The following is a 20,829-nucleotide window of genomic DNA, read 5'->3' on the forward strand; positions in this document are numbered from 1 at the left end:
CATTAATGTAGCGTTGATTTGTCAGCCAGTGTTTCAAACTTTAGTAAACATATCCTGTTAATCGCGTGTCTTTTTTCTCGTCGATTCAAAACAAAATATTTCACTTCAAATTCTCAGCATTTTGGTCCAAAAACCTAACCTAAGTCTAAATGTTGAGAAAGATAGGTACATTTTCTAAAAATGTACGAAGTATCATTTCTTATATAATTTGTCATACTAATGCCTTGCTAGGTCCAAAATATTAGTGTAATAGCTTCAACAAGTTGTACTTAATTCAGTTTCATTCAAATTTCTCACAACATTAAAAATCTACACTTGCCCGATTTTTGTACCAAGGTCTTCAATTACGAATGTCGCTATCAGAATCGTTTCGTGTCAAGGAGACACTAAAAAAACGAAAGTACTCTTGTGTCGCGTGTCCGTAGTCCAAGAATTATTATTTCCATAAGATCTCGAACAACATGAATAATCGCGAATGACGCATTGTTTCATTTAATAATAAATAGATACATATAATCCTGCATATACCGAGAAAATCCATATGATACTTACTGAAAGATGAGATTTTATATCAACAGAAGATTATAGCGTGATGTGCTATGTTTCATTAACGGTGTTAATTCTCTCATTAAGCTGTTATTTCTGACAGATTGTGAGGACTTAATTATTAAGATATGTATAATTAACGGATTTGTAAATCAGCCAACAGATGTTGAATTAACAAAAGGCTATTTCCAACAAGATGAAGTAATCACACGTGCGTATCTATAATATAAGACACGCTTCTAATAATAGAAATTGACAATTTTCTTCGTCACTTAATTTTTTTCTTTCTTTTCTTTTTTTTTTTTTTTTTTGTAGCTCGTAAATAGTAAGTCGTTCTTTCTGAAAACGAATCCTCATACGTAAAACCATTAGTCTGCACTTTTGATTTATTTTCTCATAAACAGTTATCTCCTTATCGGTTGTATCACCATCGCTGGAATACCTTGTAACCTCCCAAAATTGCACCGTTCACCACTGAAATTTTCTTCCAATTCTTTCACTATCCAATTCTTTAAGTTTACCGTAAAATTGATAATTTCTACCGTTATATAATAACCAGTTGCTTGAACGCTACAAACGATTATTTTTAATAATTTCTTTAAGAAAAACTTGTTTCGCAAGATACAAAGTCCACACATACGTAAATGTAAATATTCAGAAGTAAATATTACGGATTAGAATACATAGTTAATGAACGAATGTTCAGAATCGATAACGAGAGACTCACTCTACAGTTCAGTCTCCCATGATATAAATAATTTTTTCCAGCATTAAACATTCAAAAATGTAAAATCTTCCAATACATAAATATAAAATAAAGTTGCGACTCTTTCAAAATTTGTTATTTCTTTTAGCAACGAATTATTTCATTACTGTATACCTATGGTTGTTGCTTGCTTGATGCATATGAAAATATTCTAATAAATAAATATAGCATGAAGTTTTTTTACTTTTTCCAAGTTTCTTAATTCTTCTAGCAACGACTAGTTTCATTACTGTCTACATATGGTCATTGTACATATGAAATGATGATTATTTACACTTTCAATTTTACGAACCATATTAAATTAACCTTTATAATTTATTAATTTTTATTTATTTCACCTATTAAACTTTATACTATCGTCGATAAAATATCATATTAAAGAAAAGGCAAGTTTGCTATAAACTAGATATATTCGATGTTAAAAAGATTTATAACATAGATATGAAAATCTTATTAGCTATTGTAAATAATCAAAATATTCGTTTAATTTTCTTGCATGACGAAACGTGTCATGAAAGCTGTTGAAAAATTAAATTTATCGTTTGGAAAAAGTTAAAGAAAACCTGATTAATTGTCTGATACATAGGTTATTAAAACACTGTAACAATTTCGTTTGGAGAATTTTTAAATTCTAGAATTGATAAGTTTGATAAATCTAGGATAATAAAACTAGTTACATTTATTTTGTTTGAAATACATGATGTTCTTGAAGAAACTACCTGCTATTAAAGTTTCATTTAAAAAAGACATTTTGTATACACCAACCCAACAAATGTAATTTATTCCATTTCGAAATTACCTTCTCGCAATTTGTTGGACATCTTTTTTAAGAGCAACTTACAAAAAGACGATAATCATCAATGCTTGTCTAATACAGCAAGGAGAACCAGTCTTCTTGTTTACATAACAGTTTCTTCCATTCATTTCTCGAATAACACAGTATATCTTAACAGAATTGCACTACTTGTACGTACGAATTCCTTGTATCTTTACAGGCTGTTATTTTTTCTTTTAGATAAATACGAAGGAGGCATGATGAATTCCTATACCAATTTTAACGTTACTCAGACGTTTCTATGAAGAAAACAGCGAAAAGTGTCAACTTAAAAAATTGGTAAAATTCCTATATATGATAATTTATGCATAAAATTCTTCCAATCTATTTCTTTCTCCTATATCAGAATGTCGTAATATTTCGAATCAAATATATATATATATATACACACACAAGAAGGTGTTTAGCTAAGGAAGATGTTTTATTCTATTACCACTTTTCCTGTTTAAGATAGTTTCCAACTATTTTCAGACTGCAAATTTTTATGCAAATTTATATTTTCACAATTGAAGAAACATAGAACTTAATTAGAGATTCATTGTATCTATTAAAAATTATAATCCTTATTGTATATGTATACCTGTACATGTATGCATGTATTTTTTATATAAATTTTATTATGTAAATTGTGCATTACGTGCGCTCACACGTACTTACATGTATATACTTCGTTTCTGTAAAATTGTATTGTATCGTACAGCGTCTAGATTTCGTAAGATATGATGGTATATGCTGTTGTATTGGTTGGACTTGACAAGGGAGCCGATACATGTCGATTTCGAACTTTGCACAAGTGTTCGTTAGACGTTTCTAGAAATATAGGCATAACTCGTTCGTGCCTGTTTTTTACTTCAAAGAAATCAACCCTTTTATTCAAACCAGACCACCTCTGTAAGTGCTTCTAAGTCGTAAATGACAAAAGATATCTAAAAATGATTGAAATAAACGTTATACCGTGTCTTGAGACCTATAAATCGGCGCGAAAAATTTGTTGAAAAAAAAATCATTTCTTCTACGAAAATTCGATGAATAAGTATGGTATGGTATTGTATGTATTATATTATGTATCTATATGTATACGTAATATAAAATAAAATTTCACTGCAAGCGTCTGTATATTACAGCTGATCTCGAGAACTGCTAAACGCATTTTTATGCAGTTCTCACCATTTATCGAATAAGGTTTAGGCGTGTGAAACGTTAACATATGACAAAGGAAGTAGAAATCTAAAATATGAGTCAGAGACTAGAGATGGCGTGAACTGTTACTTGTGAATCACGACTCGATCACGTTCGTCTGCAATCAAGGGGATTTTTTACAGCAATTTGTAATTTTTCCTGGTCGCTTCTCATTGATAAAGGACATAACTGTTCTTCGCACGAATCACGTAACTTGTATATTTTATATTAACGATATCAAGCGAATATTACGATTTTAAAATAGAGAGGAAGAATTAATGTTTTATTCTTTAAGACACTGATATAAAATGAAGAAAGGAAAATTGAATCACTTTTCGTTTTTAATACTGAATAAAGTACATTTACGATATATAAAGAAAACTTGAGGCAATTTTAAATCAACGTTATATGCAGATATCTCTATGCAAACTATACGCAAGTATTTTGTAAAAAATAATTCGATCAGGATCGAGAATTGCGATCACCCTGAGCAAATTCATCCGAGATAGAAAAAAACTTCATTCATCACGGTCGTGAATGAAGTTAGGTCACGACCATGATTGTGATTCTACAATCACTATGATAGATCTCCCGTTAGTGATCTTACACGCCATCTCAAGTGACAATCGTTTCACGGAGTATAGAATGCCTAGCAACCCAACAGAAATCCAGAAAACTGTCAACTATGTTACTAGAAAAGATTATATAATATATAATGTTCCGGGAAAAACCTGAGTATGTAAGTACCAACTAGTATTTGTACATAAATTGTGTTTATTGTATAGTTTTATACATTAATATGTTGTATAGCATGCGTATAAATGGCGAATATTTGTTACATATTCAGGAGGCTAAACAGGTTAAACGAGATCAAGTGCTTGTAACCTCATAGCGGAACCAACAAAGATTAAACATCTATATATATATATTTATTAAGTGTCATTCAATTTGTGCCTTCTTGCATCCTTACATTTCGCATGAATGTATAAAAATTCGCAGTCTGATTATTTCCAACATTTATTATTATTTTACTTTAAATAAATATAATTTTCTTCTTCAAATCTTCTTTCACAATAAAAATGCCTTAAAAAATGAAGCAATTCTAGAGGCAGTTGAAGAAGGAAGTGGAAATTTGTGGTTTATGTTTTATATAGCTTTAACCGCAAGAAGACTTTAACGGCGCAAGCTGTTTCCTTTCAATACTGTTTTTAGCTCTCCTCTTTTTTTTCTTTTTCTTTAAGCAATAGAATCGAAAAAATATGCATATTCAATCAATACAAATCCCAGAAAAAAAGATATTCTCCGTGTAACTTCTACATACATTTTCCAATTAGTTTGAAATTTTATCCATATAACCATGGCAGTCTTATTACAACACTAATGAAATTTCAAAATGCTTTTCACAACACACGCGATATATGTATGTATATGTATACAGCTACGTATAAAAGTCTTCTACATTTTCTAGCGAGCCACTATAGCTATAAACAGTCTGTCATCAAAGAAATTTGAGAAGCGACGATCTATTTGCCTTTCCTACCGTTTCTCTCGATCCGAACCCCCCATTTCTACACCGAAGAATCTCGGAACGTGAGAAAAGCAAGTCCCTCTTCCCGTGGCTTACCAGGTCATCTTCAAACTCGTCGTCGTCCGTGTCCGAGTCGGAGCGACCTCTCAGCTTTCGAACTTTCTTTTTCACCTCTTTCTTCACCACCCTCGTTATTGCATTTTCCGGCTGCGGGCAATCGTTCATGGGTTGTTAAAGAAAAAGTTTACCAAAACAACCAATCTAACCGGACATCGACTAGCTGCCTCCATACTAGGATATCGCCTAGCGGTTAAGATAAGTCAGCGATACATTCGTTGTTGGTCCTTTTAGTACCCGGTATACTACTTGCCAGAAATACACAGAGCCGATAGACCGGCTTCGTTTCTATATTTTATTACATTCATTTTATTGCAATGCACTAACGTTTCCGGCCGTAGATCTAGATTCGATCTTTCACTTATATTCCAAGCTTTGTACTACAAAAATATTGAAGAAAGATATATTTTAAAGAACTTTCCTCAGGTATTATATCAATTTTATTGATAATGAAGAAAAATCAGATTTAGAGAATTTCGATATCGAACGAAAAATTCCATTGTATGGAATGCGTACAATATAAGAATAGCGCTGAGAATGTGTTCTCGACCATTTGCTCTTCTTTCACTTTTTACAGTTAGTTTCGCCGGATCTGTGAATCGAAAAATATAACTGCTTCGTTTAAGGAAAATCGTTATCGTTGATAACTGCAGGTTTCTGCTGATTGGAAAGTAATTGTTATGCTTGGAATTGGTTAAGAAGAAGTCTATAATTTTACTTTGAAAAATCGGTTTAAAAAAGCGAAAAGGAAATTGTAAGTTTGGTCGTAAATGTCATTTAAATTTTTAATTATAAGTAATTAATAAGAAACTATGTATGTATTTTGTACTTTATTAAATTATAAGATAATTATAATTCCAACAAGATATTTATAATTCTAGTGAAATGTTTTCAGCTGAAATTTTATGTTTGTAATTACAAACGATAGGATTGCTTCAGTATTCTATGCCTGTATTTATCGAGTATTTCTGGCATTTCTTATAAATTAAAATAGAGTATTGAGTCTTAGGAGGGATAAATTCAAACATAATATTGTTTGCGGGAGATATAGTCTTTAACAATACTCTTTTTGAAATACCTAATTTAGAAAACAATGAATATCTAATTTAAAAACATTTCTCCAAACATTGCTTGGAAAAAAGCGTCACACCTAAAAGATAGCTCACGAGCTTTCTTTTATGATACTGAAAATTGATGCCAAGATTTCTCATTTTCATCGTTTATTGCATGAACTTAATTATCTAAGTACACTAGTAATATTCGATGTAGATTAAGGTACTATACCATAAAGTTGTTTAAAGAATGTATTAATTTACTTGGTGTTGAAATAATTAATAAAATGAACTTTTTTCTCTCAAATCACGAACTGCATTTAAACATGTGTTAAAATTAACACTTTTAAGAAATACAATTCGAGTAATAAATTAAGAAGTACTCAATTGATTAGATTAGATAAGAGGGAGAGTATTCGTTCATTGCTTTTTTAAAAAGTGACTATAAGTAAGAAAAGTATTTCAGAATTGTAGATAAACATGAATCGACCCAAATATTGAAAGTTACGTTTAAAGAAATTTTTAACAGAAAAAATATTCACTATATCCTCAAAAATGTATCAAAATCAGTAGAATAGAAGTTCTTATTTGGAAACTTATATAATTAACATGCACGTACTGTATTTTTTAAATATATGAATAAATTTACAATTATTTAATAATGCAGACAACGAATTTGAAATGAGATATAATAATATTAGCGGCAAATTTATAATTTGTTAGTTGTAAGTAATTTGTTAGTTATAAATAAAAGCTGATTTCACAAAACATTATCTCTTTATCGAAGGCTATTATATCTTCTTACGTTCAACTGAACTTCAACAGCAATATCTATTAAACGTACAGTAGTTGTTGAAATTTTTTAACTTTGTTCTACAATATCTTTTTAAAATGCTTTCAAAATTCTTTGCAAAATCTATATTAATAATTTATATTTACATTCCTAATACGAAAATTCCAATTAATGATGCTACCTTACAATTTTACAAAATTGTTTGCAAAATTCCACATATTATATAATCCGATAATTTTAAAGATAAAAAAGGCCTTTAGGTATCATCCTTTAGGTATGACACAAGTTTAGTTCGCCTCAGTTTTATAAAGTGAAGAAATTTTCAAACAATGAATTTTAGAATTTTTCTGCAAATAATTTTCAAGAAAATCAACTTAATTACAACAGAAATGAAGTGTAACAACAGAGTACCAATACTTATTTTTGTATCTGGATCTCCAAGATTCAATTTTTCATTAATTGACACTGATTCAAATGTAAAAATGTATCGCTTCTTTCATTTTCTACGTAATGAAAATAACAGGATAATACAATCTATTATATGATTTCTACGAAATTTGGCCTAAAATAGCAATGCAACTTCCACTCTATTTATTGTTTAGGCCAACATACATACTACGATAACAATACTTGTTATTATCTGCAACTGCAGATAATATAATTACGTCATCTAATTTTCACATCTGTCCTGCAGAAATAAATAGAAGCTAAACATATATCTTTACAGAAACTTCTATCCTAATTAGAGATGCCTAAGTTCTAGTAATTACTTTTAATCTCTAATTAATCGTATTAATGAAAATGTAAATACATCATTACGTGTACTTTTAAAACATTATATGCTGAAGTAGCATGCTTTACAATTTGAATAAAGTTTATAAATTTGTGATTAAGAGAGTAAAATTGTAATTTCCTTCTAATTGCACTACGAAATAATGTAATAATTTATTAACGTTTCTTTATCAAAACATAGATATGTAACCATTAGTATTTGAACTTTAACATAAATTTATCCTTCACATAACAATAGCACGAAAATGCCGTTTTTCTTCGGAAACTCAACACTTATGTAATTACATATAATTAATCATACTTAATTAAGTCTAAAATTAGAGAATATCTTTCAAATAAAAGATTTTAGAATATTTCGATAGAACAAATGATAAATGATAATTCCATATAAGTGAAACATGTTTCAAATGGATTGTCCAATCCCGATTGCTTCCTACAAGATCATTATCCGTTAAGTTAGTTAAGTCTTCTATATGTAGTTAAATCGAATTTCACCTGACGATCACAAGTCGTTTTGATTTCCACGAGTTTCTCATTTTCCCCATTGGAAAATATGTTCGTGCATCTTATTCTAAGAATGAGAACATGGGAAGGGCAAAAAAGAAACGACGACCAGATGAGCCGCAGTCGCCTAAAATTGGTCACGTTTAGTCGGTTCGCAGAAATGTTGAAACCCGTGGAAGAAAAGACGACAAGGAGACAATAAAGGTACATATACGCAAACGCGACTGTGTCAAGGTGAAGGCGCGTCTACACCAACCGCTTGGTGAAAGCAAATGGAACATCCACTTGGTCGTAACTCGTAACTGTACTTGAAATCACGCGTCGGAAGTCCGTGATTCCGGACTGAACTCCGTTTAAAAAAAACCCAATCGAGAATATCATGGCAAGTATATTTTTGAAAGGAATAATCGGAATTGTTTCTCATGATTATTTGATTTCTCCCATATTTGTCGTGTCTGCCTGTTATATTTTCAAAGCTAATAGTTAAAACGTAAATCATCAAACATGCCAGATTAAAAAAGATCGTTTCCATCTCATACCTAAAAGAATCCGAATCAAGAATATCGTGTTAAGTACGATATCTTTAAAGGAAATGATCAAAATAATCATTTTTCATGGTTATCTTCCATGCATTTTTAAAATTATCTATAATAATAATTAAGACGTAAATGGTAAAAAATTAATGATTTATAATTTCGTACAAACAGCAAGGATTAGGATTGGAAAAAATTATTTCTATTTATATTAACTTAACGAATAGGCGTAATATAAATTTAATTGCAAAAAGTAATTTTGTTAAAATTATTACTATATTTTTGCCTTTTTGCAAACAATTGTTCATGTATAGATGTAAGATTATAAATGCATTAGAAAAGTTATTCCGAAGATGTAAATTTTAGGCAAATGAATAATATATTAATTGTGCTATGATAAATACAAATTACTTTTTAGGAAGAATAAAATGCCGGTTGAATATAAGATACGAATGGATGCTGTAACCTGTAACTGTGAGATAAGAATCGAGCGTAAAATTGAACGTGTGGTTGATCGTTGAACGTAACGAATCTACGAAAGTCGATGACATCAGCATTCGCCGTCACATCTCTCCCTAAGTTACTTTTTTTGTCAAAATGACACATGTAAATGTCTGAATTCAATCGACATCAGTCATTCATTCCAGAATAAATAATTTAATTTTAACATTTACATAATAGTATAAGTACTTTTTCACTTTTAACTCCTAAAAATTGTTAAATAATTTTATAAAGCCGTTATATTGAATGATCAGTGATAAATTATATATTACATATTTTGCTTCACGTGTCTTACAAAAATTTATCTCGTGAAAGCAATTGTTCACTATTTCTAAATTATGATAGGTAATAGTATATTATCCATATACCACTAATATATTTTATCTATAGAAAGTAATAAATATGTAAGTACTTAATAAATAGTTTAATATTGACTATTGATTAAATACAGAGCGTATTTCACACCGAAGCAACTACAGAAGCTTTTAAATATTTGCAGATACATGTAGCTCAATTTCATATACGAAAAAGAGCCATCATGTACGGTTAAAGGAATCATATAGCGCAATAAACAACCAGTCATCCTACCTTTTTATACAATTTTATCCACGTCAGATCGCCCTTATTGTCGGTATACTGGAGTCCGAAAAACCACACCTCACGCAACCCGATCGTTTTCACAACTTGGTCAAAGAGTTGCTTCCCGGTAGTCGTCTGCTGGATCGCGAACTCCAGTTCGGCGTCCATTGTCGTCACCCTGACATTCATCTTTACATATAAAATAAGAAACAAGAATCAAAAATAGGAAATTCATTGAAGTAAATTGAGATGTCACCCAGTAGAGGGAAGGACGCCACTTCTAACCCTTTTCATACATGTGTATATAATCTCAGATCCTTCTCTCAAAAAAGAAGAAATAATTTATGAACACATGAAATATTACAATTCTAACCTATATCTTTCTGCTTTTGAAAATATTACTAAAGAAAGAATTTGAAAGGGACAAAATAGCTTACAGATGAACGCTTACCATTTTAGCACCGGCAACCATGGCTGTGAACTGCGATGATACGAGAACGTAAACGCGAATTCAACTGAGATCCGTTAAAACGATCAAAATTGATAAGTGACCGAGTATTGTGGCACCGAACGTGAATAATCTCAACAATACAACACTGGAAATTTGTAGATGTATTGGTCGAGACGAATGAACACTCGATACCACAAGATTTAACCGTCTGTCTGTCGAAATGTCGACTTATGCCGGTCTCAAAATCTTAAGTCTCAAGTCATACAATGGGCTACTATGCTATGGGGCAAGTGCAGCCGGCAGCGTCTTTCCCCCCACTCCTTCCCTTTATAAGCTATGCATTGTTGTTCTTCTCTTTCCGAAACATAGCCAGAGCTCGTAAGAGCAAGAAAGAAGAACGAATGTGATCACGTGAGGAACCCGATGCGCATAGCCAGAGCCAATCAGCGTTTAGTTAAAATACCGGGTGTACAGAAGGAAGTAATTTTTCGAGAACGGTTTACGTTTACCGACATGATCGGTCTTCTTCAAAATGAAACGTTCTAAAATAATCGAAGCATCTTTTGTGTAATAGTTATTTATATTGTGCCCTAATCATTTGTTCTTATAAAATAGTTTTATCGCCGTAACTCGTTAAACGATGATTTCTTTGTTAAAAAATACCATAATTGAAGCATACCGTCATCACAATTTGAAAGGTACGTATGAAACTTTTGTTTCTTTTTTTTATTCTCTAAAATTATCCAAGACTAATACGAAATATGTTAAGGAATGAAGATTAGAAACTTATTAAAACTTATTAAAATTATCAATAATATCAACAGGGATAATTTTATTAATCTATCATATAACTTAAAGCTTGTTACTACTGAACTTGTTAATTATTATAATAATACTGTTTCACCTAGAATACTACTATATTGTATGTAAGAAAAATGTGTTCATTATCATTAACGTTTAATAATGTCTTTTTATTGCTAGAGACTGTACAAGATTATACTACACATCTTTACCAATATAAATTTTAAAGTAAAGCTAATTTTAAAGAATATCCTTTTTTTATAAAATATACCTACCGTTTTCGGCATTTTGGTAGCTTCCTTTGGTCGTCTTCTCGTGTCAAACAATGAAAATATCAATCTGTAACAAAAATGAATTATAATTAATAAAACATTATATTATTAATAAATTCTGTAATATCTGTATACATTGAATACTATAATACACAGAAAATGAAAAAATGGAAATAAAACTTCCTCCAAATATTATATTGTATAACATTATTATGTTTAACAAGAATTTGCGAATATTATTAACATTTTTTAAATATTACTTTCAATGAGTTAGTACTTTTTCAATAATACGTTGTAATATATTCACCAATCCTATAAAAAATGCGGAAAGGTATTTAAGAAATATTTAATAATGCTATAATATTAACTAACAATAATTAATGATAATAGAAAGAAGCAACATCATTGCTAATTAATATTATTGTGTAGTGACGGATCAACTTGAAATTACTGCAAGATCATTGTTAAAAAAAAAACAGAAGTACATGTACATAGCGTGTTCATAGTCGAGAACTGCATACAAGTCTCCATATTGGAAGAAGAGACAGGTTATAATGTAAATCCGCGTGACCGACATCCATCCGCAATAAGGAGTAAGGAGTGCCTGCGCACTGTGTCTAGCATTCCCCTTTTATCTAGGACCACTACGTCCATTGAACTGTTGGTATCTTCTAACTTTTTGTCAATGGCGGTAAAAAAGCTCAGCGAGACGTATCCGTCCAACTTTTCACGTAGCATGGAGATAGAAAGTATCTATTAATAAAGTCTCCATTTCCGACTACATACTGCGTCCGAAGTCCAAAATACTCGTCGCAAAATCTCTATGTTTACGTGAATGGCTAAAGCATGTTTTTTACTGCATAAATTTCAAATTTTTATTTCAATTTATGGTACGATTTCACGAAAAAACGCTCAAATATATACATGTTTTAAACCTGAAATGTACTAGAAGATAAAAACAAATTTTTCAAATAACGTAAATACATACAGAAGGTGTTACACGTTAGAAATTTCCATATAATTGAAGGAATGTTATGATGAAAAGGGATTCATGTTTCGAAATCTCTTCCAAGGTCATTCATTGACGCCAAATACATACATGTTATTTCAACGGTAATTTACATATCGATTATATACCTTTATTATATAATAGTACACGTTTTGCTATAATTTACGTAAAATCGAATAATATATATATATATATATATGTTATTATAATGTACACTCGTTAAACTATTTCGAATATTTTAATTACCGAAATATTCGATAAAAGAAAAAGATAATTATGGAAAAAGACGAAAGACCTTCATTATGCATACACAGTAGGTATATAGTATATAGTATATAGCGTGAAATATTGTAAGCTGATTGCTGAGATTGACTAGAAATGCGTAGGATTAACAGAAATGTAAGCTTGTAATCCTGTCATCCTGTCTCTGTCGTCTCGTTTTGCTTTAAGAGACGATTGCTAAACAGTTCACGAGAGACCGGGCATTTCACATTACATTTATAGTATCATTCGTGTCTAGATAGCTGTAACATTAAATTATCTCAACATTTTATTCTACATATATAACGATTAATTATTTATCTACATTTACAGAATCTTTATTTTCATGGATTTATTTATTTTCATGTTTACTGCATGGCCCTTTGTACGAAAAAGATATTGGAATGTAGTATGTCACCTTCAATAACTAAAATTATGAAGCAAATATATTTATAAATCTATTGTATGAATAGAACACATAAAATCAAAATGTCAATAGAAAAAAAGAATGTATTCTCATTAAAAATTTCTTAAGGGTATTATGGTATTATGAGATGACATTATAACTTAAAGAAATAACCTGTATCTAGGTTAGTAATAGCAAGGTAGTTTTCAAGGAAAAAATAGGAACTAGGAAATAAGAAATTTGATAAAAACGTCTAACAATATTGAAACGAGTAATATTTCGAAGATAGTTAAAAAAATATTTGTTCTAAGATTTATACATATAAAATGTGTAACTGCTTAATACCGAGTTCCAATTCAATATGTACAACTTACATTATTGTAATTATAAGATATAAATTCTATGACACATGTGCCACACATTCACAGTAGGCCGGTGGCACTTGCACTTGCACTATATCCGCTAGAGAAAACGACAGGAAATTGTATGATCCACACCCAAAAATCCCGTCACGTTCGGACAATACTGACACCTCACTGATAATATGGCTGCCGCCTGCCCACCCGCTCGCACAATTTTCTTCGAGAGAAGGGATAAATCATGAACTACGTATATAAGATAGATGAAATAATCTACCATAGAATTGTAAAGTGCGTTTAAAGATAGAGCCAACAAATATATTCAATTTTTTTTTTAACTTATTTTCTTCTAAACTTCTTCATTATTTTTTCATATATGGTATTTATTTTTATTTCTATCTTTTATTCAATTACTTATAATTGAATATATTGTAACTTTCAGCTTTACTTTCCAGTATTTTTGTTTTTATTAGAATTCACTATAATTTAGAGTACTATCAGAGAAGTGCTATGTGTAATCTGTAAAATTAGATTATAACGTTATATGTACGTATGTAAATGTTATAAAATACGTAGTGTGCTGAAAAATTGTATAACAATTATCAGAACTTGTTGTATATCAGAATTGTATATCAGGCAGATATTTTTATATAAGTTTCGTTATTATTTTGTAGATCTTAAGTTTTGTTTTAGATCTGTATGTTTAATCTTGATATTACCAAGATTGTGGTCTTATAGTAATGAAAGTTCACAGCAAGGAAAGGTTTTTTACACTATAAGTAAATTGTAATCGCGATTGTAATATATGTACATACAGATTTTGTATTTTTTCTAATACCTATATTTAAGTACGCAAATACACTCTATTTAGGAGAAATGTAAGTAACGGTAAAATTACGATACAAATATGTATTTTACTATAAAAATAAATTCTTATCGACATATAAGTGAAATTTGCTGCGTTTCAGTTTCTTGTACATTCCTTCATTCTTAATTTGTTACTTCTTGACTCGTTAAATATTATCACATACTAAACTACCAAATTTCTTCCGTTTCTCTTAACCTAACTTGATAAAATTTTACTTATGACAGGACAAACAGGTATAATAAAAATTTGTTACATGGCATTGTGTTGAGTGTAATAATATCTGCACAGTCATCCTTACCGTAAATTAAATTATTTTTAATTTCTTTAGCGATAGTAGGCTGAAATATTTGCTTGAATTTAATTTTACATATTATTCAATTTTTTCATGCTCTGTATTCTAAATTAGAAATTTAATTAACAATATAACTAGTCAGACTGTATGACTCTTTTTATATCAAAACAATTTTATTATTAATAAATTGTATTTCAAAGTCTTAAATATAAGAGAATTATAAAGAATGTTATTTTTAGGCCATACCACAAGTTTTTCATAAATAGCATGTCCCATCCACACTTCTGATGCTTTCAGTATGAGAGAAATAGAAAAATATGGTTAGTTATTGATACATGTTTTCATTAAAAAATTATTATAAATATTAATTATTATTTTTACTACTTTAATATATAATACTATAAAAGTATGTACATATATATATAAGCATGTATATTATCTATTTGAAGTCTATCAAGTTAAGATTTAGTCATTCCTTTCATGACTAACCCTTAAGCTAATAATATATAACTAAATAAAATAAACCAAATCATAGCATATATTGTAAGTAATTTCATTTTTTTTTTTTATATTAAGTATCATTTGACTAAATCATAATTGTAGATTTATTTAGTTTCAATTTACATATTGCTTGCATTTCATATATATAATTTCTAATGTATTATCATGGAGTTCTTAATAACCGTAGTATTAAGAAATTAGTTCAATAAAAGCACAATAACAATTGAATGATTCTACTATAATGTTATATTTGGTTGTGATGTATCTTGAATTTTAAAAAGAACATATGTAAATAATTAAGTGTCTAATATTCATATTATAAAGAAATATATACAGACATTGAATAAATACAAGATTACTATATTATGTTATGTATGTTATATATTATGATTATATTTTATGTTATTATTTGTGCAGGCAAATTGGAATAAAAAACGACGTTTGGCCTGTGAGCCTGTTATAGAAGTGCAAAAATCTCTACTTAAAAAAGAAGATATGTTTTGTTGGGGTAGTACTCGACATGGAGAATTAGGTTTAGGTGGTATAGAGGATGAAATTATTTTAATTCCATGTGAAGTTGATTTTAAAAAAGCTTCAGAAATTCAGCAAAGTAAGCTCATCTATAATCACATGTTCATGCATACATGTATTTATGTATATAGATTTTCATTTAATTGTTTATACCTTTAAAAAATTTCTTTCTGTAGTTGCTTGTGGTGAAAATTATACAGTGGTTATTACTCATGATGGTGAAATATATTCATGTGGAAATAATGACTATGGACAACTTGGTCATGAACAAGGAAGAAAAAGATTACGTAAGTATGTTAATAGATAATATAAATTAGTAAATTAGATTTATATGAGATTACATATCTAATTTTATATTTAGAATTAATACTTGGATTAGATGCATTTGTATTTAAAAAAGCAGCTTGTGGAGCATATCATACCATAGCAGTAAACGAATGGGGTCAATTGTTTAGTTGGGGATGTAATTCAGAAGGTCAACTAGGTAATGATATTTATTATTATAAACATTATATTTCAAAGTTTCCAATTACTATTCTTTTAAGAACTTACATTTTATCTTTATTATAGGTTTAAATTCCAAAAATTTTATGGAATGTTCACCACGTATGGTAAAGACTCTAGGTACAAGTATTATAGTACAAGTAGCTTGTGGTATGAAACATGCTCTTGCATTAACAAATAATGGAGAATTATACAGCTGGGGTTCTAATAGTGAAGGGCAACTTGGTTTAGGTGTTGATATTAGATATGAAATAAAACCTAAACTTATCAATACTTTAGCTGGTGTTCCTATTGCTTTTATTGCCTGTGGAGGATATCATAGCATAGCTATATCAAAATCAGGTATTATAATAAGAGTTACGAAATGAATTATTTTCATAACTAGAGAAATAACTAAATTTTTCTGTAGGAGCTATATTTGGATGGGGAAAAAATACATTTGGGCAGTTAGGGCTAAATGATACACAAAATAGAAATTTACCATATCAATTGCAAACATTACGAAATGCAAAAATATGTTATGCGGCTTGCGGAGAAGAATTTTCTGTATTTTTAACAGTTGTAAGTATTTTTATTTGTACATTAAATAGTTTTATCAATAATGTTATGTAAAACTTATATTAGGATGGTGGAGTATTTACATGTGGTGCAGGAATGTATGGTCAATTAGGACATGGGAGTAATAATAATGAAATTTTACCTCGTCAAGTTATGGAACTTATGGGTAGCACAGTTACACAGGTATATTACACAAAATATAGATTGGTGCATCATTTGTTTATTAACGTGTGTTTATGCTATATTAAATATTTTATTTTGAGATCTCATGCGGCAAAAGACATACCTTGGCATTGGTACCATCACAAGGTAGAGTTTATGCATGGGGCTTGGGTGGTGCAGGCCAGTTAGGTAACAATTCTACTCGAAGCATAACAACTCCACAAGTAGTACGTGGTCCATGGGTTGCACCAAATGGCTCTTCGATGATGGACCTTGATAAGCAATTCAGTTCTTGTACAGTTGGCTATGTCGTTAAACATATTTTCACTGGTGGAGATCATTGTTTTGCTACAGTAGTTACACAAAATGTAGATATTCTTTAATTATTATTCTTATTATGTACTCATACAACTTAATAATAATATTTATGTTATTATATAAATATAAATATCATGTGTTTAATTGTTTTCAGGATAATATAAAACCAGATGACTGTAGAACATTGGAAAGCTCCTCTCAAATTCTTACGATAACTGAAGAACAATTAATGGCATGTCAACGAGTTCCACCGAATTCATCTGTTGATCATGAACTTATGACGTGAGTAGAAAAGTTAGTACCTAAGGCTGTTATAGAAGTATATAATATAACGAATTTTTTACTGGCTATCTAAAAGAAACCTAAAAAAGTTAAAATTCATTCCTTTTCCAATTGACAATTCATCACATCTTGCTTCTTTTATAAACAATTAATAATGACATTCATACAATTTTGTGAATTAATATACTTATAGATATCTAGAAACGGTATTTAAAAGTCTATCCTGTGTAAATGGATCATTTTTATTTAAAAACGATGCTCGTTATGGATGTTCAAGTAAGCATCATGGAGTGGATCTTGATCAAGCAACTAAATTATTCGGAATTATTAGAGAATTGGATAACAGCACAATTCAAGAATTGGTATATAAAAAAAATAAATTTTACGAACCTTAGATATTATCATACATAAAATTACAATAAATGTATTATTCTTTCTTTAGATATTTACTTGCATATCAGACAGCTTGATTCCTTCCTTTGTTAACTTACCACCTAAAATAATTTCTGTGGAATTTTTAAGAATCTATTTAATATTACCCCTGTATCATGGTTTCGTAAATCCACTTAATTGTAATTTATTACATAAGCCATTCTGCAAAGCTATTTTAGCATTACATCCAGAAGTCCTTGAAATTGTTAGAAATTGGTGGCTTGAAGCACCGCCTCATTATTTTGAGAGATTAGTTAGAGTTCATAAGTCAGTTGTTCTGCATTATGTAAAACAATCTAAACCAAATAAGGTAATACTCACGAATACTTATTTTATCATTTAAAGAAATATATAATATGCTTAAAATTTTATATATTTTGAATATTTTTATATAGGGTATAGTATGGGATGTGACGTTGCAAGTTATATTAGATTCTTTATACTTGCTAAATAAATTGAACAATGAAGATTCTGAAGGCAATAAAGTACCTTATTCTACATTTCATTTGCCAGAATTAGTAGAGCTTATAGACATAAGGGCTGATTACATAAAGTGGATTTCAGAAAAAGAATCTTTTTCAGTACGTTATGTAATATAATGACTGTTTGATTTATTAAACTTTTTAAAAGCTATTAAAAATATAGTAATTAAACATTTACATTTTTAATTAAATTTTTTTCAGTATCAGAAGGTGTTTTGTAATTATCCATTCCTTCTTGACGCAAATGCTAAAATTATATTGCTTGAAACGGACCAAGCTATTCAGGTAAAGCATGAACTAGTATTATATACATATAAGTACGTTTATATATTTTCTATATTATATTTGTCATATTGTATTATATTATGTTATGTTTGTACATATATGTATGTATACATATGTTATGTTAGATGCAATCAGCAATGAATGAGGCAGCAACCCGAGCTGTAATGAATCAAATATTTCTTGATCCATTTTCTGTAGACCCACGACATCATAATCAGTTTGTAATATTAAACGTTTCACGGGAAAATATAGTTGCTGATACTTTACGAGAATTGGCACAATATAACTCTAGTGACTTAAAAAAGCCTCTTCGAGTGAGTATTATAATTATACGTTGAATATTTTATTTATAAGAGATTAGCTGCCCAGCACAGTTTCGACCGCACAGCATTTAAATTTATGTTTATTACCTTTTTGTTTAAACACTCCTATTATATTTAAGAGTTGCATTTCGAAAATCGCTCAAACACTGTCTCTTTATTTTTAATGAGAAATTTATATGCGGAATTTCATTTTTCGAACTTTAGTGGACATAGAAATACGGTTATCACGTAAAAAAAGTTTTTTCTCATTTTTACCCCTTATATATATATAGATAGATAATTGAAATGCATTATTTTATAAAGGTAAAATTTCACGGCGAGGAAGCAGAAGATGCAGGTGGAGTTAGAAAGGAGTTTTTTATGTTATTACTAAGAGAAATTCTAGATCCCAAATATGGCATGTTCAAACAGTATGAAGAAACTAGAGTTATTTGGTTCAGTGAAGATTCATTTGAGGATGAAAACATGTATTTTTTAATTGGAATCCTTTGTGGACTAGTTATTTATAATTTTATAATTATTGATTTACCATTTCCATTAGCTCTATATAAGAAATTGTTACATGAACCAGTTGCCTTAAATGATATCAAAGATATGTCACCAGTTTTTGCCAAGTAAATTGCGCATTATATATATTTTTTGAACAGATATATTACTATACAATGCAAAATAGTATACAATGTTCAATAATCGTTTAGGAGTATGCAAAATATACTTGATTACGAAGAAGCAGATTTTGAAGAAGTCTTTGGTTTACACTTCGAAGTGGTCAGGGAAGTGTTTGGAGAAAAAAAGATATATGAACTTACACCAAATGGTAGTAAAGTTCCTGTTACATTGAAAAATAAGTATGCACATATTTTTTAAAATTCCTTTTTGACATTTTTATTTTAAACTTTGTATTTTAACAGAATTATTTTTACAGGAAACAATTTGTTGATTTATATGTAGATTATACATTAAACAAATCTGTGGAACCTCATTTTCTTGCTTTTTATCAAGGTTTTCATAAAGTTTGCGGCGGTCGTGTATTGGAATTATTTCACAGTTATGAACTTATGGCCGTTGTAGTAGGAAATGAAGATTACGATTGGGAGGAATTAGAAAGGAATGCAAGTTATAAAGAAGGATATACAAAAGATGATCCTACGATTGTACTATTTTGGCAAGTGTTTCGAGAACTTACATTAGAAGAAAAGAAAAAGTTTTTGTTATTTTTAACAGGAAGTGATAGAATACCTATACAAGGCATGAGAGCGATTAGGGTAAGTCGGTTAAAATTTATTCTGATAGTATTATAGCCTTTAGTGCAATCTATATTTTTCTATTTTACAATATTTTAATATCTTTTTATTTTAGATAACGATACAACCAATGAATGATGAACGTTTACTACCCGTTGCTCATACATGTTTTAATTTACTTGATTTACCACGATATCAAACCCGAGAAAGGTTACGATATAAACTATTACAAGCAATTCAGCAAACCCATGGCTTTTCTTTAGTATAAATTTACTACTTTAATCATGCGATACGTGCATAATATTCTATCGGCTATAAATCTAAGTATTCAATTACATTAAAAAGTAAAAGCTACATCATTCTGTATTTTTTAGAGGCTATATATTTGAGTATCGAATAAGATATTTACATCATTGTTGTTCTATTTTTCTACAATTTATTTATCTATGTTGTCTAGTCGAATATTGAAAGAATTGTATATATAAAATTCAAATCATCAGTACAACATACAGTAATTCAGAGGGAAAATACAAAAATTGTATTATGCACGTTATTCTGATGAATCATTATTTACAACTTTAAACTTTAATTTTATAATTTCATTAATGATTTATTTAAAAGGACAAAACTTATACTTTTTAAATTACTACATTACGTTTGAATCCCAAAAGTAAGAAAACTCAGGGAAAATTATTAATAAATAAATCAAAGATAATGATTGTTAGTGTATTAATTTTTGAAGAACTACTACATATTATACGAT

At 29.3% G+C, this 20,829-nt stretch overlaps 2 protein-coding genes and 1 long non-coding RNA gene across 5 annotated transcripts in view; 2 read left to right on the forward strand and 1 right to left on the reverse strand.

Moving 5' to 3' along the window:
* The window catches only part of Moe (moesin), a 34,201-nt gene extending 22,885 nt beyond the window's left edge, over positions 1 to 11,316 (reverse strand). The window contains exons 1-2 of one of the 3 annotated variants that reach the window (XM_069111116.1): positions 11,253 to 11,316; positions 9,735 to 9,914 (exon numbers count right to left, since the gene is read on the reverse strand). In XM_069111116.1, coding sequence (XP_068967217.1) covers positions 9,735 to 9,914; positions 11,253 to 11,264 — 192 coding nt within the window. In that variant the 5' untranslated portion in view covers positions 11,265 to 11,316. Of the gene's footprint in view, positions 1 to 9,734; positions 9,915 to 10,176; positions 10,349 to 11,252 lie in introns of those variants that run through there. The other 2 variants (XM_069111117.1, XM_069111118.1) reach the window with 2 other exon arrangements.
* Positions 10,560 to 12,030, forward strand: LOC138178839 (uncharacterized). The gene is made up of 2 exons (XR_011172821.1): positions 10,560 to 10,874; positions 11,679 to 12,030. It is a non-coding gene; the product is annotated as an uncharacterized LOC138178839 (long non-coding RNA).
* Positions 12,031 to 13,565: 1,535 nt separating this feature from the next.
* On the forward strand, positions 13,566 to 20,655 carry Herc4 (HECT and RLD domain containing E3 ubiquitin ligase 4). The gene is made up of 21 exons (XM_069111112.1): positions 13,566 to 13,663; positions 13,740 to 13,830; positions 13,959 to 14,162; positions 14,684 to 14,764; positions 15,363 to 15,555; positions 15,653 to 15,763; positions 15,838 to 15,960; positions 16,047 to 16,322; positions 16,390 to 16,541; positions 16,605 to 16,721; positions 16,802 to 17,068; positions 17,173 to 17,300; positions 17,494 to 17,662; positions 17,743 to 18,042; positions 18,128 to 18,322; positions 18,416 to 18,499; positions 18,625 to 18,813; positions 19,126 to 19,436; positions 19,521 to 19,670; positions 19,748 to 20,087; positions 20,182 to 20,655. Exons 4-21 carry the CDS (start codon positions 14,762 to 14,764, stop codon positions 20,332 to 20,334), a joined length of 3,261 nt encoding a protein of 1,086 aa, XP_068967213.1. The 5' UTR covers positions 13,566 to 13,663; positions 13,740 to 13,830; positions 13,959 to 14,162; positions 14,684 to 14,761; the 3' UTR covers positions 20,335 to 20,655.
* The last annotated feature ends 174 nt before the right edge of the window (positions 20,656 to 20,829 follow it).

This window comes from Bombus flavifrons, chromosome 4, assembly GCF_040668555.2.
Source record: "Bombus flavifrons isolate JBK064 chromosome 4, iyBomFlav1_principal, whole genome shotgun sequence".
Taxonomy (NCBI): Eukaryota; Metazoa; Arthropoda; class Insecta; order Hymenoptera; family Apidae; genus Bombus; species Bombus flavifrons.